Here is a 23,259-nt window from a genome sequence, read left to right as displayed (position 1 = left end):
TTGGTTGTTGCTGAGAGAGAGATTATTAGTATGTCCTGTGTTGGTTGTTGCTGAGAGAGAGATTATTAGTATGTCCTGTGTTGGTTGTTGCTGAGAGAGAGATTATTAGTATGTCCTGTGTTGGTTGTTGCTGAGAGAGAGATTATTACTATGTCCTGTGTTGGTTGTTACTGAGAGAGAGATTATTACTATGTCCTGTGTTGGTTGTTGCTGAGAGATTATTAGTATGTCCTGTGTTGGTTGTTGCTGAGAGATTATTAGTATGTCCTGTGTTGGTTGTTGCTGAGAGATTATTAGTATGTCCTGTGTTGGTTGTTGCTCAGAGATTATTACTATGTCCTGTGTTGGTTGTTGCTGAGAGAGAGATTATTAGTATGTCCTGTGTTGGTTGTTGCTGAGAGAGATTATTAGTATGTCCTGTGTTGGTTGTTGCTGAGAGAGAGATTATTAGTATGTCCTGTGTTGGTTGTTGCTGAGAGAGAGATTATTAGTATGTCCTGTGTTGGTTGTTGCTGAGAGATTATTAGTATGTCCTGTGTTGGTTGTTGCTGAGAGAGAGATTATTAGTATGTCCTGTGTGTCAATAGGATGCTTTTTTAAATTTTTATTATTGGTGTTTGTATTCAGTTTTTGTTCCCAGGGGGGAAGGGGAAGGTGCCTAGGGAGTGCTTAGGCAAGAGGCCCCTGTATTTTGGTTAGCGCACCAGGTGGTGCTAGTTAGGTAAGTAGTGGGTAGGCAGGCAGGTAAGTAGTGGGTGGGTAGGCAGGTAAGTAGTGGGTGGGTGGGTAGGCAGGCAGGTAAGTAGTGGGTGGGTGGGTAGGTAAGTAGTGGGTGGGTAGGCAGGTAAGTAGTGGGTGGGTAGGCAGGTAAGTAGTGGGTGGGTGGGTAGGCAGGTAAGTAGTGGGTGGGTGGGTAGGCAGGTAAGTAGTGGGTGGGTGGGTAGGTAGGTAAGTAGTGGGTGGGTAGGCAGGTAAGTAGTGGGTAGGTAGGAGAGGGGGCTTTGACATTTACTTTCTTTGGTTCTGTTCAGCCGTTTTTCCACATTTACCGTGTGAAGGAAGCAATAAATTCCCAGTAAACGGTAAATTCTCTGCCTTTTGTCATCCTTACTCGCACCTACAGTCCCATACCTCTTTTCACTCCACGTTGAGTTATAGCAGGGTGTTGTGTTCCCTCTTCCAAGAGGCGTACGTAACAAATAACAACCACTAACCACAAATAACAACCACTAACCACAAATAACAACCACTAACCACAAATAACAACCACTAACACAACCTGTTCACTGGTAAACAGGATGCTATTAACAACCATTATTCAAGACCTAAGTACCAACAGAAATACCAAGATGGCCATCACATACAACCATTCAAATCTCCCATTTGAAAGCTATAAAGAATGTAATTTCCCAGGAGGAATTTCACTTCATTGGCATGAAGGACACTAATTACTATGGGTATATTACTGTTGAGTTGTGTTGATACACTGAGCTGCCTCTGTAGGGTATATTACTGTTGATGCACTGAGCTGCCTCTGTAGGGTATATTACTGTGTTGATGCACTGAGCTGCCTCTCTAGGGTATATTACTGTGTTGATACACTGAGCTGCCTCTGTAGGGTATATTACTGTGTTGATACACTGAGCTGCCTCTAGGGTATATTACTGTGTTGATGCACTGAGCTGCCTCTGTAGGGTATATTACTGTGTTGATGCACTGAGCTGCCTCTGTAGGGTATATTACTGTGTTGATGCACTGAGCTGCCTCTGTAGGGTATATTACTGTTGATGCACTGAGCTGCCTCTCTAGGGTATATTACTGTGTTGATGCACTGAGCTGCCTCTGTAGGGTATATTACTGTGTTGATACACTGAGCTGCCTCTGTAGGGTATATTACTGAGCTGCCTCTGTAGGGTATATTACTGTGTTGATGCACTGAGCTGCCTCTGTAGGGTATATTACTGTGTTGATACACTGAGCTGCCTCTGTAGGGTATATTACTGTGTTGATGCACTGAGCTGCCTCTGTAGGGTATATTACTGTGTTGATGCACTGAGCTGCCTCTGTAGGGTATATTACTGAGCTGCCTCTGTAGGGTATATTACTGTGTTGATGCACTGAGCTGCCTCTGTAGGGTATATTACTGTGTTGATGCACTGAGCTGCCTCTCTAGGGTGTATTACTGTGTTGATACACTGAGCTGCCTCTGTAGGGTATATTGGGAATACAACATCTATTTGACAGATCCTGTGTACATCCGACTACACTCCATACTAGTGGAATCTGGAAAGTAGACATCACACACAGGCCCTCTACACAGAGAAATGTTAGGCCTACTCATCTTGGCATCTGGGACGGAAATGTGAAAAACACAAGAAAAACATTGGATGTGTGTTTACCCTGCGTTAAATGTTCCTCGTTAGCATCAAGACTACACAAACCCATTAGCCTCACAGCTGGAGCCATCATAACCTGGAGATTGGATTACATCTGAGATTTACTGTATGTGAGTTTCAGTAGACAGACAGAGACACAGTCAGACATATAGATAGTTACAGGCAGACAGACACAAAGAGCGAGGGAGAGACAGATTTACATACACCAGACAGTTTATTAGGTACACCACCCCGTTCATGAAAATGGATTGCTCCTACAGACAGTGAGTCCCGTGGCCGTGGCCGTGCTGTATAAAGCAGGCAGACAGACAGACAGACAGACAGACAGACAGACAGACAGACAGACGTGGCCGTGCTGTATGAAGCAGGCAGACAGACAGACAGACAGACAGACAGACAGACGTGGCCGTGCTGTATGAAGCAGGCAGACAGACAGACAGACAGACAGACAGACAGACAGACAGACAGACAGACAGACAGACAGACAGACGTGGCCGTGCTGTATAAAGCAGGCAGACAGACAGACAGACAGACAGACAGACAGACAGACGTGGCCGTGCTGTATAAAGCAGGCAGGCAGACAGGCAGACAGACAGACAGACAGACAGACAGACGTGGCCGTGCTGTATGAAGCAGGCAGACAGACAGACAGACAGACAGACAGACAGACAGACAGACAGACAGACAGACAGACAGACGTGGCCGTGCTGTATGAAGCAGGCAGACAGACAGACAGACAGACAGACAGACAGACAGACAGACAGACAGACAGACAGACAGACAGACGTGGCCGTGCTGTATGAAGCAGGCAGACAGACAGACAGACAGACAGACAGACAGACAGACAGACAGACAGACAGACGTGGCCGTGCTGTATGAAGCAGGCAGACAGACAGACAGACAGACAGACAGACAGACAGACAGACAGACAGACAGACGTGGCCGTGCTGTATGAAGCAGGCAGACAGACAGACAGACAGACAGACAGACAGACAGACAGACAGACAGACAGACAGACAGACGTGGCCGTGCTGTATGAAGCAGGCAGACAGACAGACAGACAGACAGACAGACAGACAGACAGACAGACAGACAGACAGACAGACAGACAGACAGACAGACAGACAGACAGACAGACAGACGTGGCCGTGCTGTATGAAGCAGGCAGACATCAAGGCATTCAGTTACTGTTCTATTGAAAGTTAGAATGGGCAAAACCAGTGACCTAAGCGACTCAGTATCTCAGAAACATCTGCCCTCCTGGGCTTTTCACACACAACAGTGTCTAGGGTTTATCCAGAATGGAACTACCAACACAAAACATCCAGTCAGCAGCAGACCTGTGGGAGAAAACAGCTCGTTGATGAGAGAAGACGAAGGAGAACGGAAAGAATGGTGCAAGCTGACAGGAGGGACACAAACAGGCAAATAACAGAGCAGGACAACAGTGGTGTGTAAAACGGCATCTCAGAATGCACATCTCATCGGTCCTTGTCATGGATGGGCTGTTGCAGCAGACGACCACCCCGGGTTCCCCTCCTATCAGCTACAAACAGGAAGAAGCGGCTCCAGCGGGCACGCGAACACCAAAACATTTGAGGAGTGGGAAAACATCGTCTGGTCCGACGAATCCCGGTTCAGGATTTGGCGTAAGCAGCATGAGTAAATGGACATTTCAGTTGAATGCATTCAGTTGTGCAACTGACTAGGTATCCCCCTTTCCCTTTACAACTGACTAGGTATCCCCCCTTTCCCTTTACAACTGACTAGGTATCCCCCCTTTCCCTTTACAACTGACTAGGTATCCCCCCTTTCCCTTTACAACTGACTAGGTATCCCCCCTTTCCCTTTACAACTGACTAGGTATCCCCCCTTTCCCTTTCCATCCTGCCTGGTACAGGCTGGTGGCGGTGGTGTAATGGTGCCTGGTGTCAACAGTACAGGCTGGTGGAGGTGGTGTAATGGTGCCTGGTGTCAACAGTACAGGCTGGTGGTGGTGGTGTAATGGTGCCTGGTGTCAACAGTACAGGCTGGTGGTGGTGGTGTAAAGGTGTGGGTAATGTTTTCCTGGCACACGTTAGGTCCCTTGATACCAATTGAGAAACAAACATTTCCGACACCTTGTAGAATCCATGCCCCGAACGATTCAGGCTGTTCTCGAGGGACAGCGGTGTCCAGTTGTCTGGATGTCCTTTGGGTGGTGGACCATTCTTGATACACACAGGAAACTGTTGAGCGTGAAGAACACAGCAGCGTTGCAGTTCTTGACACAAATCGGTGCGCCTGGCACCTACTACCACACCCGGTTCAAAGGCACTTAAATATTTTGTCTTGCCATTCACTTTCTGAATGGTACACAGACACAATCCATACCCAATTGCCTCAAGGCTTAAACATCTATATTTAACCTGTCTCCTCCCCTTCATCTACACTCTCAGGATAAAAAGAAAAATCTAGAACCTTAAAGGGTTCTTCAACTGTACCCATAGGAGAACCCTTTGAAGAACCCTTTTTGGTTGCAGGTAGAACCCTTTCTACCTGGAACAAAAAGGGTTATCTTTTGGGGACAGCTGTAGAACCCTTTTTTCTGATTTGAAGTGGATTTAACAAGTGTCATCAATAAGGGATCATAGATTTCACCTGGATTCACCTGGTCAGTCTATGTAATGGAAAGAGCAGGTGTTCTTAATGTTTTGTACACTCAGTGTAGATAAATAGATATCTTGTCTCAGGAAGGAAAGATACACAGAGCATTTATCAGAAAAGCAGGGAACTGTAATTTAGTGATATCCTGCTGAGACAGAGACAGGTCGTTTACTAGGCTGCACCTCAGCTTCCTGTCTTCCTGCCCTGCCTGCCTGTCTTCCTGCCTGTCTGTATGCCTGTCAGTCTGGCTGTCAGTCTGCCTGTCAGTCTGCCTGTGTTCCTGCCCTGCCTGTCTTATGCCAGTCAGTCTGCCTGCCTGTCTTCCTGCCCTGCCTGTCTGTCTGCCTACCTTCCCTGCCTGTCTTCCTGCCCTGCCTGTCTGTCTACCTTCCCTGCCTGTGTTCCTGCCCTGCCTGTCTATATGCCGGTCAGTCTGCCTGCCTGTCTTCCTGCCCTGCCTGTCTGTCTGCCTACCTTCCCTGCCTGTCTTCCTGCCTGTCTGTCTGCCTACCTTCCCTGCCTGTCTTCCTGCCCTACCTGTGTCTACCTACCTTCCCTGCCCCTCTTCCTGCCCTGCCTGTCTGTCTGTATGCCTGTCAGTCTGCCTGCTTGTCTTCCTGCCCTGCCTGTCTGTTATAAGGATATTGTAACAGGGTTAAATAAGCTTCCACATGATACTAAAATATGGCATTTCAATGTTTTTGTATTGATGTCGGTTGGATGAATGTAAGCTTCACAATTTTATAAAGGTGTATTGGAAAAACTGTACAGTGACAAGCGAAACAGCAGACACCAATAGTTTTCCAAATCTATAATAATTGTTTTATTTCTAATTCATTACAGAGAAGTGATAATGATTCATGTGAAATGAATGAGTGCATTGATAAAGCCTAATGTCAACCTGGCAAATGTAACCCCACGATCTCCGGTACAATCGTAATATATATATATATATATATATATATATATATCCCCCCATTAGGTCTGACTCACCATACCCATTATGATAGACCTATCGATGTCTGAATATCCTGGACGAACACGCCTACCTGTGGTTGGCGCGCGTACAGATGTGTTGACGTCAATGAGAATGTATCGTTCTATTTAGACCATGTCAACTCAATGATCCTATCAGACAGGTTTGATATTACACCAAATCGTATAATCCATCAGAAAATAAATCCAACGGTCACCTCGAGATCTCATTCGGTTCTGGCTGGCAACCTGTTTGTCTCAGTGTCATATCAACGTTGGCGATTAATACATTTGTAATAAACTAACGTACACGCATACGGCCTAATAATGTTATGATCATATTTCAAAACATTTGCACAGACAGGTGCTTTATTCGATCAAATCTCCTCTAAATTGTCATTCATCATCATCATAAGCAACCGTGGATGTCGTCAACCGACAGATGGAGACTTACCTCATCTCTGTCACCCTGCCCGAACTGGAGCCCCAAATCCACAAAATGTTCGACCCGAATGTAACCATCAGCATCCTCATCACACACGTCGAATACCTCCTTGAGCTTTTTCAGGAACCCGAGAAGCTGTTCTTGATCGGGGAAGACGTTTCCTTCCATCTTAGAGTTCGGTTTGTCAGATAATGTCGTTATTGAACGGACTTTGTTTGAATTCGTTCTGTAGTCGCCATCATTCCGGTTGCTGTTCTCCGCTGGTGCCGTTGCTGACTGGCTCGGTTGGTGCTGTGACATCAGCAGCATCCCGTTACGGAATGGGAAGGACCACTGACGGCCGCGCGGTGGGTAGAGACGATAAATTGCTACGATTCACGATCGTAAAGGGGAAAAAATTTTACTTACGTAAACATCTGCCCATGAGCGTGTTTTTACAGTGTCAGGTGTTTTTAATTTATGATATTGAGAAAGATACAATTTGATGTTATTGTGACACCATCTAGCTCGTTGATTGTTTTCCAACCATAGGACTATTGAATAGACAATTGGAAGTTAATCATTACTGTAAATCAATGTGAAATAAATGGTGATATTTAAAAGTAAAAACATAACTAAATATGACAAACGTTTTCCCAATCGCCAAAGTATGTATTTTCCTTGTACAAGCCCCAGCTCCATGGTTACCCTGAATAGCTACTTACATTCCATTAAATTGTCCTGACATCTCGGGGGAGGATGCTCTTCTTAATAACTACTGAAACTATAGCATTGTTTAAGAAACCCCACATATCCAATCATAGGATATCAAACTTTATTATCTTACAAAAAAAAAAAAAAAGGAAAGATGGGACATTCACAGTTATATCAATGTGTCAAGTCAAGACCAAAGATTAAATAACATATTTGACGGTACTTACGCAACCTACCCTGTACCCTCCCTTCCACAATACAACATTAGAAGGTTTGAGTGGGTCATTAAAATGGTGCTCATCACACCCAGAACTAAAACTAATCAATAGCTTTAATCCAGACTTTGAGTCGCTGAATCCAAGGTTCTGGTCAATTTCATTTTAACTCTTGTTTACTGAGGAAATAAACTGAAACTCAAAACTATTGAATTGAACAAATCTTCATAAAAAAATGTTATCCTGAATTAGTTGACTTGAAGTGGAATTGACCAGATTTTTGTTGTTGTGTTGGGCTGGAACAAAAGCCTGCCCTAAGGCTGAAACCCCCAGTGTAGGGAGGAGCAGGGTAATATAAAAAGGGGTAAGGCTGGGATAAGGGGTTTGGTAAGGTAAAATATCTACCCGTATACAGCTCTTCATCAGAGAGACTGTAGAGTCAACCACATGTTGACAGTAAGGCTGGTTTCCCAGACCCAGATTAAGGCTCTACTCCTGAACTAAACAAAATCATAGTCAATGGAACATCTCCAGCTTCATCTGGGTCCAGGGTAAACCGTCTATGGGGGTGTCAGAACAAGCCCCAGTCCATCCTCCCAACCAGAAACGGACTGGCCATGGGGCAGATCTGGAAAATGCCAGATTTGGGCTGGTCCATCTTTTAACCCAGTCTAAATTAGGGTTGTGTGCCAAATTATTATAATTTGGCCAATACTGGGGAACTCAAGGGGGGGGGGGGGGCCCAGTGTTTTAGAAATGCCTGGGCCAAGTCGACCAAGAACGTCCATCTTGTTCCTCAGCTCAAATTCCCAACAACTAGCCTGGGTTCCAGCAGTGAGTCCCAACGTTCAGTCACCTGCAGAGAGAGAAAGACACTGAAAAAGGATTCTATTCAATTCTATGGGAGTGACAACACAAACACATCCCCGTGGTAACCGGAAAACCACAACATTCCGAATTCTGCACATACAGCGGTTTAATTGGAATATTTAACCCCCATTATGCCGGGTTTAAAGTATCACAACGGTTTTCTCTTTCAACTAAACGATTATAAGGGACATTCATTGGACAATGAACAGCTTCCCCCTCAACATGTGGGTGATGGGGTTAAAATGCAGTCAGGGACAATAGAGAGGGGGGTTAGCTCATCCAAACAGTGTCACACAGACAGTACAGAGTGAGAAGAGGCCTGCTTAGTGAAGAGAGGGTGGTCAATGGAACCAGAACATTCAAAGGTTAAGCTACCCCCCCCAGAGTGTTACGCCAGACCCTGACAGAGTGTTACACCAGACCCAGACATACAATCAGAGTGTTACACCAGACCCTGACCCTGACATACAATCAGAGTGTTACACCAGACCCTGACCCTGACATACAATCAGAGTGTTACACCAGACCCTGACCTACAATCTGATAATACACTATGCTACCCCCCCCAGAGTGTTACGCCAGACCCAGACCCTGACATACAATCTGATAATACACTATTGTAGAAATGAAGTCTAAATGATGACGAATGTGCTGCAGTTCAATTGTACTGCAGATTTACTGCATGTAGACAGGGTCTCAAATAACGCTGTACAGTAACAGTATTTATGTCTTACCCTGGAGCCCCGGGACACAGCGTACTCCACACTCTCTGACCCATCAGCGTTCTGATAGACCAGGTCAAACTTCCCCGGCTCCACCGGGGCTGAGGGGCAGACACACATGTTAGGGTGGTCTATCTTGGTAAGGTCCGGTAGTGCCATGTGCCTTCAGATGGCTGAGGGAAACATCGCCCGAGTCCCAATTCTCCACCGTTCTCCCAGAGTGCACTGGAACACTTCTCATCGTGGATTTAACAATGGAAGCTCACTCCAGCCAATCATCACACCAATCCAATGACAGGAAGTTGTGCCAGTGCACACTTCGGGAGAAGGGTGGAGAATCGCCATTCAACAGTTATTTCCTTCATTTCCCCCCCCCATTCATTTCAACTGTTAAGTGATGGATCTTCATCCTACCTTGATAGGCAGAGAGCAGCCATCGGTTTGGCCTTACCTTGATGAGCAGAGAGCAGTTCTAGCTCAATCTGTTTGGTGCTGTGGTCAAAATGAATGATTTTCCCCTCCTGATAAAACAGGGAGACACACACAGTGAGAAAGAACATTACCCAAACGAAACAGCTTATAATTTTTTTAATACGCAGCATATAAACATTTCTTACCACATGTATTTAGTCCGAGTTCAGAGCATAACTTGAGAAAAAAAAGTGCTGTCCACATACTGTTAGAGGAAACAGTTCCTAACCGTGTTCAGACAGCTCTTTCTCCTCAAGTTATACCAGACACTGAGGAGAGGAAACAGTTCCTAACTGTGTTCAGACAGCTCTTTCTCAAGTTATACCAGACACTGAGGAGACAGGAAACAGTTCCTAACCGTGTTCAGACAGCTCTTTCTCCTCAAGTTATACCAGACACTGAGGAGAGGAAACAGTTCCTAACCGTGTTCAGACAGCTCTTTCTCCTCAAGTTATACCAGACACTGAGGAGACAGGAAACAGTTCCTAACCGTGTTCAGACAGCTCTTTCTCCTCAAGTTATACCAGACACTGAGGAGAGGAAACAGTTCCTAACTGTGTTCAGACAGCTCTTTCTCCTCAAGTTATACCAGACACCGAGGAGAGGAAACAGTTCCTAACTGTGTTCAGACAGCTCTTTCTCCTCAAGTTATACCAGACACTGAGGAAACAGTTCCTAACCGTGTTCAGACAGCTCTTTCTCCTCAAGTTATACCAGACACCGAGGGGAGGAAACAGTTCCTAACCGTGTTCAGACAGCTCTTTCTCCTCAAGTTATACCAGACACCGAGGAGAGGAAACAGTTCCTAACCGTGTTCAGACGGCTCTTTCTCCTCAAGTTATACCAGACACTGAGGAGAGGAAACAGTTCCTAACCGTGTTCAGACAGCTCTTTCTCCTCAAGTTATACCAGACACTGAGGAGAGGAAACAGTTCCTAACCGTGTTCAACAGCTCTTTCTCCTCAAGTTATACCAGACACCGAGGAGAGGAAACAGTTCCTAACCGTGTTCAACAGCTCTTTCTCCTCAAGTTATACCAGACACCGAGGAGAGGAAACAGTTCCTAACCGTGTTCAGACAGCTCTTTCTCCTCTAGTTATACCAGACACTGAGGAGAGGAAACAGTTCCTAACTGTGTTCAACAGCTCTTTCTCCTCAAGTTATACCAGACACTGAGGAGAGGAAACAGTTCCTAACTGTGTTCAACAGCTCTTTCTCCTCTAGTTATACCAGACACTGAGGAGAGGAAACAGTTCCTAACCGTGTTCAACAGCTCTTTCTCCTCAAGTTATACCAGACACTGAGGGGAGGAAACAGTTCCTAACCGTGTTCAGACAGCTCTTTCTCCTCAAGTTATACCAGACACCGAGGAGAGGAAACAGTTCCTAACCGTGTTCAGACAGCTCTTTCTCCTCAAGTTATACCAGACACAGAGGAGAGGAAACAGTTCCTAACCGTGTTCAGACAGCTCTTTCTCCTCTAGTTATACCAGACACTGAGGAGAGGAAACAGTTCCTAACTGTGTTCAACAGCTCTTTCTCCTCTAGTTATACCAGACACTGAGGAGAGGAAACAGTTCCTAACCGTGTTCAACAGCTCTTTCTCCTCAAGTTATACCAGACACTGAGGAGAGGAAACAGTTCCTAACTGTGTTCAGACAGCTCTTTCTCCTCAAGTTATACCAGACACTGAGGAGAGGAAACAGTTCCTAACCGTGTTCAGACAGCTCTTTCTCCTCAAGTTATACCAGACACTGAGGGGAGGAAACAGTTCCTAACCGTGTTCAGACAGCTCTTTCTCCTCAAGTTATACCAGACACCGAGGAGAGGAAACAGTTCCTAACCGTGTTCAGACAGCTCTTTCTCCTCAAGTTATACCAGACACTGAGGAGAGGAAACAGTTCCTAACCGTGTTCAGACAGCTCTTTCTCCTCAAGTTATACCAGACACTGAGGAGAGGAAACAGTTCCTAACCGTGTTCAACAGCTCTTTCTCCTCAAGTTATACCAGACACCGAGGAGAGGAAACAGTTCCTAACCGTGTTCAGACAGCTCTTTCTCCTCAAGTTATACCAGACACTGAGGAGAGGAAACAGTTCCTAACCGTGTTCAGACAGCCCTTTCTCCTCAAGTTATACCAGACACAGAGGAGAGAGAAAACAGTGAGTCTTTCAACTATTTTTACTTACTTTATACTCAGACACCTCTGGCGTGTAGTTCTCTGTCAGCTCCAGCAGCTGTGAACACACACACACACACACACGACAGAGTGATAATGAGTTACATGGAGGTCGTGTAGCACCTTAGCAACACACAACTCTACAGTCATCTCTCACTGTTCTATTTTAATTAGAGGTTTTATTCACATGGAAAATTGGGAGACTTTCAGTGACAAGAAAAAGTATGAACCCTTTGGAAAGACCTGGATTTCTGCATAAATTGGTCATAAAATTTGATCTGATCTTCACAACAATAGACAAACAGTGTGCTTACAATAATGTGTGTTTTCTTGTCTATATTGAATACATAATTTAAACATTCACAGTGTAGGTTGGAAAAAGTATGTGAACCCCAAGGCTAATGACTTCTCCAAAAGCTAATTGGAGTCAGGAGTCAGCTAGCCTGGAGTCCAATCAATGAGACGAGATTGGAGATGTTGGTTAGAGCTGCCGTGCCCTTTAAAAAAACACACAATTTGAGTTTGCTATTCACAAGAAGCATTGCCTGATGTGAACCATGCCTCGAACAAAATAGATCTCAGAAGACCCCAGATTAAGAATTGTTGACCTGCATAAAGCTGGAAAGGGTTACAAAAGTATCTCTAAAAGCCTTGATGTTCATCAGTCCACGGTAAGACAAATAGTCTATAAATGGACAAAGTTCAGCACTGTTGCTACTCTCCCTAGGACTGGCCGTCCTGCAAAGATGACTGAAAGAGCACAGTGCAGAATGCTCAATGAGGTTATGAAGAATCCTAGAGTGTCAGCTAAAGACTTACATAAATCTCTGGAACATGCTAACATCTCTGTTGACGAGTCTTCGATCGGTAAAACACTAAACAAGAACGGTGTTCATGGGAGGACACCGCGGAAGAATCCACTGCTGTCCAAAAAAACATTGCTGCACATCTGAAGTTCGCAAAAGTGCACCTGGATGTTCCACAGCGCTTCTGGCAAAATATTCTGTGGACAGATGAAACTACAGTTGAGTTGTTTGGAAGGAACAGACAACACTATGTGTGGAGAAAAAAGGCACAGCACACCAACATCAAAACCTCGTCCCAACTGTAAAGTATGGTGGAGGGAGCATCATGGTTTGGAGCTGCTTTGCTGCCTCAGGGTCTGGACAGCTTGCTATCATCGGCAGAAAAATGCATTCCCAATTAATCAAGACATTTTGCAGGAGAATGTTAGGCTATCTGTCCACCAATTGAAGCTCCACAGAAGTTGGGTGATGAAACAGAACAACGACCCAAAACACAGAAGTAAATCAACAACAGAATGGCTTCAACAGAAGAAAATACGCCTTCTGGAGCGGCCCAGTCAGAGTCCTGACCTCAACCCGATTGAGATGCTGTGGCATGACCTCAAGAGAGCAGTTCACACCAGACATCCCAAGAATATTGCTGAACTGAAACAGTTTTGTAAAGAGGAACGGTCCAAAATTCCTCCTGACCGTTGTGCAGGTCTGATCCACAACTACAGAAAACGTTTGGTTGAGGTTATTGCTGTGAAAGGAAGGTCAACCAGTTATTAAATCCAAGGGATCACATACTTTTCCCACCATGCACTGTGAATGTTTACACAGTGGGTTCAATAAAGACATGATAACGTATAGTTGTTTGTGTTATTAGTTTAATCAGACTGTGTTTGTCTATTGTTGTGACCTAGATGAAGATCAGATAAAATGTGATGACGAATGAATGCAGAAATACAGGTCATTCCAAAGGGTTCACATACTTTCTCTTGCCACTGTACACCAGCAGCATCTTTAACTCTTTCCCTCCTCGTCCATTGAGACTCTACTGAATTCATACAGCTAGGAGTTTCCTGACCACATGACCTAAGCAGGAAAAACTCCAGAGTCTGAATGGAGTGATTCTATACACCAACTATGGTCTTCTTTCTACTAGTACACAAAAGGTCCTTCCATTTGAACCACTGGGAAACAGTGGCACGTGTTACTGAGTGGACCAGCCTGGCTAAATAAAGACACATGAAATGAGTGAAGGTAAACGCATTGCTTCTATTTGAACCCAGTGTATCAGACTGAGCTGAGTGGTGAGTACGGAACTGTTCCACCAGCAGGTCTATAAGCGGTGGGTTACCTGGAAGGTCTATAAGAGGTGGGTTACCTGGAAGGTCTATAAGAGGTGGGTTACCTGGAAGGTCTATAAGAGGTGGGTTACCTGGAAGGTCTATAAGAGGTGGGTTACCTGGAAGGTCTATAAGCGGTGGGTTACCTGGAAGGTCTATAAGCGGTGGGTTACCTGGAAGGTCTATAAGCGGTGGGTTACCTGGAAGGTCTATAAGCGGTGGGTTACCTGGAAGGTCTATAAGCGGTGGGTTACCTGGAAGGTCTATAAGCGGTGGGTTACCTGGAAGGTCTATAAGCGGTGGGTTACCTGGAAGGTCTATAAGCGGTGGGTTACCTGGAAGGTCTATAAGCGGTGGGTTACCTGGAAGGTCTATAAGCGGTGGGTTACCTGGAAGGTCTATAAGAGGTGGGTTACCTGGAAGGTCTATAAGCGGTGGGTTACCTGGAAGGTCTATAAGCGGTGGGTTACCTGGAAGGTCTATAAGCGGTGGGTTACCTGGAAGATCTATAAGAGGTGGGTTACCTGGAAGGTCTATAAGAGGTGGGTTACCTGGAAGGTCTATAAGCGGTGGGTTACCTGGAAGGTCTATAAGCGGTGGGTTACCTGGAAGGTCTATAAGAGGTGGGTTACCTGGAAGGTCTATAAGCGGTGGGTTACCTGGAAGGTCTATAAGCGGTGGGTTACCTGGAAGGTCTATAAGCGGTGGGTTACCTGGAAGGTCAGTCTATACGCGGTGGGTTACCTGGAAGGTCAGTCTATACGCGGTGGGTTACCTGGAAGGTCAGTCTATACGCAGTGGGTTACCTGGAAGGTCTATAAGCGGTGGGTTACCTGGAAGGTCTATAAGCGGTGGGTTACCTGGAAGGTCTATAAGCGGTGGGTTACCTGGAAGGTCTATAAGCGGTGGGTTACCTGGAAGGTCTATAAGCGGTGGGTTACCTGGAAGGTCAGTCTATACGCGGTGGGTTACCTGGAAGGTCTATAAATGGTGGGTTACCTGGAAGGTCTATAAGCGGTGGGTTACCTTGAAGGCGATCTTCTGTCCGTCCTGAGGGGGAGCAGCTAGGAGGGGCATCTCACTGTAGTCCCTCTTGGGGACACTCTCTGATTGGTTCTACAACACACACACACCTATAAATGTCATACCTCACACATCTTTGTTGCAGCAGCAATAGAAGTAGGTTACAGAATGCCACAGGGTTGGTGTCAAATCCATTTCAATTCAGGAAGTAAACTGAAATTCCAATTCCAGTTGTGTGCTTTTCAATGAGATTTTAAAAAAGCAATCTAAATGACTTGACCAACCCTGGGATACCGTGTAGCAGTCAGTTAACTTACCTGGAACACCACAGAGCTGTTAATCAGGGAGTCGTTCTGGTAGGACGGGGGCTGCTGATGAGTCTGCTGTCGCTGTCCACCTTCATAGTTGAAATAAAACCCTGCATTATCTCCTCCCCCTGCCCCGCTATCTTCCCCTCTCCCTCCTCTACCCCCACCACGAGGGCCCCTGTCCCACTCCCCACCTCTACCCCCACCACGAGGACCCCTGTCCCACTCCCCACCTCTACCCCCACCACGAGGACCCCTGTCCCACTCCCCTCTAATCCCCCTACCTCCACCACCCCAACCTCCATCCCCTCTACCCCCTCTACCCCCACCTCTCTCCACATCCCTAGGGCTTCCCCTGCCTCGGCCTCTCCAGGTGGGTTCTGCTGCCATAGCAGGGACTATCCCCATCCCCGGTTGTTTGATAACCAGCCGGATCTCCTCCTCACTGCTACTACTACTAGAGCCTGGGCTCTCAGGCCTCCTGTGGGCCTTTTGCACTGCTGGGGTAGAGCCTGGCCCTGGAGCATTAGCTCTCTGGCCAGGGGATACAGAGGTCCTGGGACCTGAGGAAGGGAGGCTGGGTCTGGGCTTGGGGGGGGTGGTTTTGTCCCTAGGACCAGCTCCGGAGCCTGTGGGTATGGTGGTAGGAGGAGTGGCAGCAGGCTTGGATAGAGGAGTTTGGTTTTTAACGGGAAGTTTGCCTGTGGTGGCTTTGCTAGATGCATCGTCACCCGATGAGTCTGAGGAGTCCGAATCGGATGACGAGGGAGGTGGGCGTGGTTTCTTATTGGGGGCTGGGGGTTTAACTACAGGGGGGGCTTTAGATGTGACAGGGGGTGTAGAGCTAGCAGAGTGGGATTTGGGGGGTAGTTTCTGCATGAGGGTTTTACTGGGGGCCTCCTCCTCACTACTGCTTTCACTGGAATCAGAAGAGTCATCCGTTTCCCCAGTCGGGGTCTTTGCTGTGGCTTTACCGTTAACAGATACTGCTGTGGCCGCCGGAGCCTTCTTGGTGTTTTTGTCCGCTTTGACTACGGTGGGAGAGGGTCCTGTGGACGAGGTGGGAGGGGGTCCTGTAGACGAGGTGGGAGGGGGTCCTGTGGACGAGGCAGTGGTTTTGGTCGCCACCTTCTTATCTTTCTTCTTCTGTTTCTTCTTGTCTTCTTTCCTCCTCTCTTCAACCGCAGCCTGGTTGGAATCGGCCTCCTGACTCTCCTCTTTCTTTCTCTTCTTCTTTTTATTCCACTCTTCACTCACTCGGTTCTGTGTGGGCTCCTCCTCCTCAGCATCTCTCCTCTTCTTCTTCTTAGTTAGGGTGTCCACCTTCACTCTGTCAATCAACACAACACGGAGGGTTGGAACGGTAGATATTCTCAAAGTACTAGGGGTGGTGTGTGTGAAAACATATTGGCCTAGGCTAAGACCAGGCTTGGAGTGTAATCCCTCTATTGTTTTGTTGCTAGCCCGTGTAGCTAGCTATCTAGGCTGTATAACCAACCCAAATAAATAGAATGAACCAACCACGTGGGTTAGATCACTGACTGAAATCCTAATTAAAGTTACAGCGCCATTAGCTCTTGTCCAAGGCGCTAGCGCAGGTCTAGAGCTAAGCGTGAATCAGACTGGATAAAAACATGTCTGGCTAGGCGGGTGTGTGTGTGTGTGACGCACCTGATGCTGTCGTTGTCTCGGACTACGTAGATGCTCTCTGTGTGCGGCAGGTAGCAGTCTTCAATGAACAGACTCAAAATGCTCCTGCGACTGAAGTCGAACTTTTCCCTGATTACGCTGGCTATGTCTGCTACCACCCGGCATTTGTTCAGATCGACGAGCACCCAGCACATGCGACAGTCGGATACCGAGGGCGGCGGGTAATCAAAATACAATCGCACCCGTATCACATTGGTATTGGAGGCTGCCATTGTTGCTGTGTGGAAGGAAATCTATCTCACACGCCGTTTAAAACTAGTTGCCTGTCTTTTGAAGAGTTGACTCGTTCAGTTACTGCCACCTGTTGGTACGGAAGGGAATTAGCCAGCTAAATATTTCATTAAACTCTCCCTCATACCGGAAGCACTAGCCGGTTCCCACTAGATAACACAGCCACAAAGTCAAGTATACTCAAAAATATTTGGTAGCGGTAGTTGAAAACATTTTTAAAAAACAATTCCGATAAAGAGGCAGTCTTTTTCAAAACGTAAAACCCTTAACAGAAGAGCAATACGTGTTTTATTAACAAATAGCCTAACAATTGATTAGCAGAACCTAGTAGTAGGCAACATTTTGGTCAACAACAAAACATTCTCATTAAGGACAGATCTACATACATTTATAACGTCACACATAGCTGATGGGGTAGTGCATGTCAGTGTTGTGTGTAAGTTGACTATAGAATGTAAGACTAATACTTCTAATAAAAACCAAAATCAGATGTAATGACAGGCAGCCGAGGATAAACATATCGCTTGAAAAACTCAGTAGCAACTCCTCCAACACCTGATTTGATCCCTTCACGTTTTTCCACATTGAGGAACCATCTCCATTCAACTCCAAAATGTTATTAAACTTTTCTAGACTCTCTTCAGCGGACAGAGACCGCAAAGAAACCTGTAAATCGTAGTGAAGATACATGTTTCACGAGCTGTGGTCCTTCCATAATTGTGCAACGCCATGCTTGTTGTGATAAACCAGAGTTTTTTGGCGCTTTCAAGACAACTGGGAACTCAACACACAGAGGACAAATAATGTCAGGGATCTTCAGCTCGGAAAGTCAGAGCTCTAGCAAGATGCCTGAGTTTCCGACTTTGAATTCGGAGTTGGATGACCTTTCAAAACTATTTTCTGAGTTCCCAGGTGTTTTGAATGCAGCATTTCTACCGTTGTTCATATTGTGCGCTAGCTCCCTACGTCATCACTACACGCACCATTTGATTCACCAGATACTCTACATGCCCACGTTCTGATACACCAATCACAGAGAGGGTCTGATCGATAAGCCAATGGAAAGCTAAGAGCCCACCCAGCCGAGCTCAGCGAGGAGAACGAGAGAGAGCAGGGTTGTACACCAAAGTTACACATGTACGTTTGAATTCGGCTATTCCAAAATGCTGACAAATATTGACATATAAATCGATTACAAATTACATGACCCTCCCCTGGACTAAATACAAAAAAATACTAAACCCTCCCCCTGACAAATTGAAAAAGCATGACCCTCCCCCATTTTCCTCCAGGAAACAATTGCTTAAATTTCGACCGCTACCTAACTAACTAGTTGCTTAGCTAGCTAGTTGCATTCTTATATATTTGAAACAAATCTGGTTATTCGACCAACTGTAATATGAAGTTGCTGTTTTCCTTCCTCCTATTGGATTGTTACAAAACTTGACTTCCCCATTTCAAAACAAACGCTCTGACTGGAAGCACTGAGTTGCCGAATGTTTCACACGGTTTAAATATGCGATTCCCTTTCCTGCCAATAGGCGACGGCAGAGTATACTCAATCTTTGGTAGTAGTAGTTGTAAACATCAAGAGAGGGTAAAGTGGCAGTATTTTCGATCAAGCATTTTCATGATGTACAGCAGTGGTTCCCAACCTTTTGGTTACTATACCACCAAGTACATTTTGCTCTGCCCAGAGTACCCCCTCATGCCCATTACTAGTAAGCCTATGGCCTCAGTCTTCTCAAGTACCCCCTCAAGTACCCCCAGGGGGCCAATTACCCCCCGGGGGTTCTAGTACCGCTGGTTAGGAAACACTGATATACATAAGACATGGAAACCTTCACAGAAGATGTATCAAGACATGTTTTATTAACAAACAGCCTTACAACTGATTTAAACAGAGTAGACAACAAAGTAGAAGCAATTTTGGTCAACAAAAAATTCCTCCTTAAAATCTACCAACAATTATAAACTGGGTGGTTCCAGCCCTGAATGCTGATTGGCTGACAGCCAAGGTATATCAGACTGTATACCATGGGTATGACAAAACGTGTTTTTACTGCTCTAATTACTTTAGTAACCAGTTTATAATAGCAATAAAGCACCTCAGGGGTTTGTGGTATATGGCCAATATCCCTACATGTCAACCCTCTGACGGTGAGATACTGTCAGCCACAGCAATCAGTAGTTTACTGGTGGGACTGAGACCGTGGGTTTGAGTGGTACGTTACTTAAAGGAGACTGTCCATGGACAACAAATGGAAAAACTCTCTTGTTAACAAAGTTGTAACGAAGTCCGTATACTGATATATTGTGGATGGGGGGTTCATAGAATTCCACACATCCTCTGTCCATGTCCACAACCACCCTGATCCTCCGAGGTCTGTCTCCTGCACTTTAGTGAACCATCTTTTTGACCAGTACCCTGTACTACAGAAGAGATGACTCTGTAGATCCCATCCTTGTGCAACAGACTGCAGTTTGACCAGGTGAAGTTTGAGGCCCTCCTCCCCTCTAGGCTCCTTCGGCCCACACCCAGCCTCCAGTGTCCGTTGTCCCCAACGTCCACGTCCCTACAGTGTTCCACTGAGTGATATGCCTCTGAGCCCAGGACGCAGCTGATGGGAAGAAACCTATTTCTGTTGTCAGGACTCTTGAGGTTCCACAATGTTTTCAGGAATTTTCCACACTTGTCAGGTCATCAGACACGACACAATCTGATTGGGCAGTGTTGAGGTCCAGAACCACAGGAGCGGAGGAGAAAGAGACATTCTGAAGTACAACCTTTGATTCTGATACATTAGTTCCCTTATTTCATTGAAATTGTAAACCTACATATTGCACAGTATAATCACACATTGATACTCACTATAGGTCAGAATATCCTTCATCTTCTCACACTCTGAAGCGCAGGTTTCCCAGGGGTTTGGCCACGTCGACCAGCCATCCCGAGACCCGGTTTTGTTCAGGTACAGCAACGCGTCGGTCTCTGGAGGAACATTCAGGAGTCAGGGCTGCTTTGGGCCTGGGTTCAGAACAACAGAGGAGAGAGGGAAATAAAGAGGAGAGAGAGAGAGAGATGGTTCACTTACCTTGTATTCGCTGTGGCTTTACATTTCTGCAGGTCAAATGAGAGAATCAAAATCAATCAATACCTACCTGCCAGTCAATCAATCAAACCCACAGATCATGTGAACTTGGAAAGAGAAGTCTTGAGTCTTGACTTGAAGGAACGAGATGTCAACTCATCCCAGTTCCTGCTCTAGGGTTTGATCATCGGGTTCTAGGTCACCTCCCTGACCAAGGCCCTTCTCCCCCGATTGCTCAGTTTGGCAGGTCGGCCAGCTCTAGGATGAGTCTTGGTGGTTCCAAACTTCTTCCATTTAAGAATGATGGGGGCCACTGTGTTCTTGGGGACCTTCAATGCTGCAGACATTTTTTGGTACCCTTCTCCAGATCTGTGCCTCGACACAATCCTCTCTTGGAACTCTAAGGACAATTCCTTCTACCTCATTGCTTAGTTTTTGCTCTGACATGCAATGCCAACTGTGGGATCTTATATAAACTGGTGTGTGCCTTTCCAAATCATGTCCAATTAATAGAATTTACCACAGGTGGAATCCAAACAAGTTGTAGAAACATCTCAAGGATGTTCAATGGACACAGGATGCACCTGAGCTCAATTTTGAGTCAATTTCGAGTCTCATAGCAAAGGGTCTGAATACTTATGTAAATAAGGTATTTCTGTTTTTTTTATTTGATACATTTGCTAAAATTTCTAAAAACCTGTTTTCGCTTTGACGTTATGGGGTATTATGTGTAGATTGATGAGGAAAATGTTTTATTTAATACATTTTAGAATACGGCTGTAACATAACAACATTTGGAAAGGGTCAAGGGGTCTGAATACTTTCCCGAATGCACTGTATGTGTTTGTCAGACCACCAAAAACACGACTGCTACCCCATTGAGGAGTCTACTCAAGAGTTAAGTAGCCAGGACAAACATATATTTTCACGATTTCACTATAATCTAAATCAATTAATCATAGCACGTTTTGGTGCGCATTCAGTCGTTTTTACCTCATAATGAAATATAAAACTGTGAAAACGACCCAACATGTTTCTGATTTATGTTCGGCTTGGATGCATATTTTATCTGGTTGAAATACTATCAGCTTTTATGATGCTGACAAAATAAGGCACCTCAACAGATGGCATCTAACTGCACATTCGGATTCTCTCAAAATGCAGAGATTAATAAATAATATCTCCACTCCTGTTTCCAAATACTTTTTTTTTTGTCGACATTTGGTGTATAATTTTACTGACAAATTGCTTAATTCAGCAGGAGTTAATGTTAAGGCTATGTGAGAGGTTATAGACCCACAGTCAGTGTCCAGATTTCAGTTTCCATTTAAACCATTTGAAAAGTTCCCTTGACGTGCCATAGGCCTATTTGAAGTCCCGGCTTGTGACTGTTGAATTTGTATAGCGCCTCACAATCATCACACATGACACATCCGGCACTGCTATCATCGTCTTTTACCACTTCAACAAATATTTACCAAACATTAATTGTCTGTCCCTCCCTTCTCTTTATTTTCAACTCTCCATTTCGCAGCCTTTCTCTTATTGAATTAAACTCCGACATTGTCCTTTTTCAACTCCACGGATCAATGTGAACTTTTTCTGCCCGTTCCAAAAAGCATTTGGCGATAGGCATGTAGGCTATTTGGCGCGCATACCCAGCTCGGCATTAAAGCTGCTACGCACTAATGCCAGAGAGCCTAAAATAAATAAATAAACGAAATATTTAGCCTATATATATAAATTGCACAATTATATATGTATTGATTTTTTTTTTCTCTCTTTATTCAACCCGCCCTTCATCAACGCATTTTCAGGAGGAACTGGCGACTGCCATGCGGACTGCGGGTTACGAGTCAACCCGTGCATCACTAAAGATGAGAGTTTAAAAATGCTCCTAAGCACAATTTAACCTAGCGCTTCAGACCCGAGTGTCCATAGGGTCTGTGTAACAGTCTGGATGTTTGACATTCCTAGTACAAGGTACAATAGCATAAAGAAATCCACTGTCTGTACCAAAACATAGACAGGTCTACTTTTCATACTGTCAGTTTCCGTGTGGCCTGTTAACGTTAAACAGTCTCTCTCTCCACTGACATTAAGTATTTATATTTTCAGGGGGAACTGGTGACTACCCTGAATAGGCTATGGAGGAAGCTGGGGACCTGTCTTAATGCACAACAAGACTTAGAAGAAACTGCAGGGCGTATTAAGGTACCCTTCCTGACCCCAAGCCCTTGTCACTATTCCTCATGGTAGTGGTGAGATAAGTGTTTTCTATGTAAAAAAAAAAACATATTTAACTAGGCAAGTTAGTTAAGAGCAAACTCTTATTTACAATGACAGCCTAGGAACAGTAGTTTAACTTCCTTGTTTAGGTGCAGAACGACAGATCTAGCAAACTTTCGGTTACTGACCCAACGCTCTAAACACTAGGCTACCTGCCGCTCTTATGTAACTTACTTTATAATTATGTAGCTTTATTATGGCAAATAGGTCAGTAACAGTTCTCTCCCTGTCTCCAGGCCCAGCACACTGAACAGCAGATAATAGGTGAGTTTGAGAAGCTTCATCAGTTCCTGAGAGAGGATGAGACAGTCAGGATCGCTGCCTTGAAGAACGAGGTCGAGTAGAAGATGAAGCCGATTCAAGAGAAGATAGATGGATAGAGACACAGACTCTCACTGATGGGATCCAAACCCTAGAGCATTAGCTGGGACGAGTTGACATCTCGTTCCATCAGGTCAAGACTGCTCACTCTAAGACTGCTCAAGACTGCTCACTCTAAGACTGCTCACTCTAAGACTGCTCAAGACTGCTCACTCTAAGACTGCTCACTCTAAGACTGCTCAAGACTGCTCACTCTAAGACTGCTCAAGACTGCTCACTCTAAGACTGCTCAAGACTGCTCACTCTAAGACTGCTCACTCCAAGACCGCTCACTCCAAGACTGCTCACTCCAAGACTGCTCACTCTAAGACTGCTCACTCTAAGACTGCTCAAGACTGCTCACTCCAAGACTGCTCACTCCAAGACTTGCTCACTCTAAGACTGCTCACTCCAAGACTGCTCACTCCAAGACTGCTCACTCTAAGACTGCTCACTCTAAGACTGCTCAAGACTGCTCACTCTAAGACTGCTCACTCTA

General features: G+C 45.4%; 2 protein-coding genes across 2 annotated transcripts in view; both read right to left on the bottom strand.

The window, feature by feature from the left end:
• LOC120042780 (rab11 family-interacting protein 4A-like) overlaps positions 1-6,630 on the bottom strand; it is a 56,948-nt gene extending 50,318 nt beyond the window's left edge. The window contains exon 1 of the mRNA XM_038987584.1: positions 6,472-6,630. Within this exon, the coding sequence (XP_038843512.1) occupies positions 6,472-6,630 (159 nt within the window). The remainder of the gene's footprint in view (positions 1-6,471) is intronic.
• Positions 6,631-7,317: 687 nt separating this feature from the next.
• Positions 7,318-17,030, bottom strand: LOC120042783 (coilin-like). Its single transcript, XM_038987590.1, has 7 exons — positions 16,750-17,030; positions 15,088-16,408; positions 14,774-14,863; positions 11,621-11,668; positions 9,414-9,483; positions 8,975-9,063; positions 7,318-8,226 (listed from the first exon to the last, which is right to left on the bottom strand). Exons 1-7 carry the CDS (start codon positions 16,998-17,000, stop codon positions 8,167-8,169), a joined length of 1,929 nt encoding a protein of 642 aa, XP_038843518.1. The 5' UTR covers positions 17,001-17,030; the 3' UTR covers positions 7,318-8,166.
• Positions 17,031-23,259: the final 6,229 nt, after the last annotated feature.

Source organism: Salvelinus namaycush, unplaced genomic scaffold, assembly GCF_016432855.1.
Source record: "Salvelinus namaycush isolate Seneca unplaced genomic scaffold, SaNama_1.0 Scaffold78, whole genome shotgun sequence".
NCBI lineage: Eukaryota > Metazoa > Chordata > Actinopteri > Salmoniformes > Salmonidae > Salvelinus > Salvelinus namaycush.
Note: the sequence above shows the minus strand (reverse complement) of the source record. Positions and strands in the feature narration are given on the sequence as shown.

Bases quoted from the DNA above. Each gene is read 5' to 3' on its own strand.
- LOC120042783 (XM_038987590.1), bottom strand. From the start codon at position 17,000: ATGGCAGCCTCCAATACCAATGTGATACGGGTGCGATTGTATTTTGAT. The intron at 16,409-16,749 runs GTGCGTCACACA...GTTGATTGACAG, and splicing joins CGAGACAACGACAGCATCAG to AGTGAAGGTGGACACCCTAA. The intron at 11,669-14,773 runs GTAACCCACCGC...GTGTGTTCACAG, and splicing joins GACAGAAGATCGCCTTCAAG to CTGCTGGAGCTGACAGAGAA.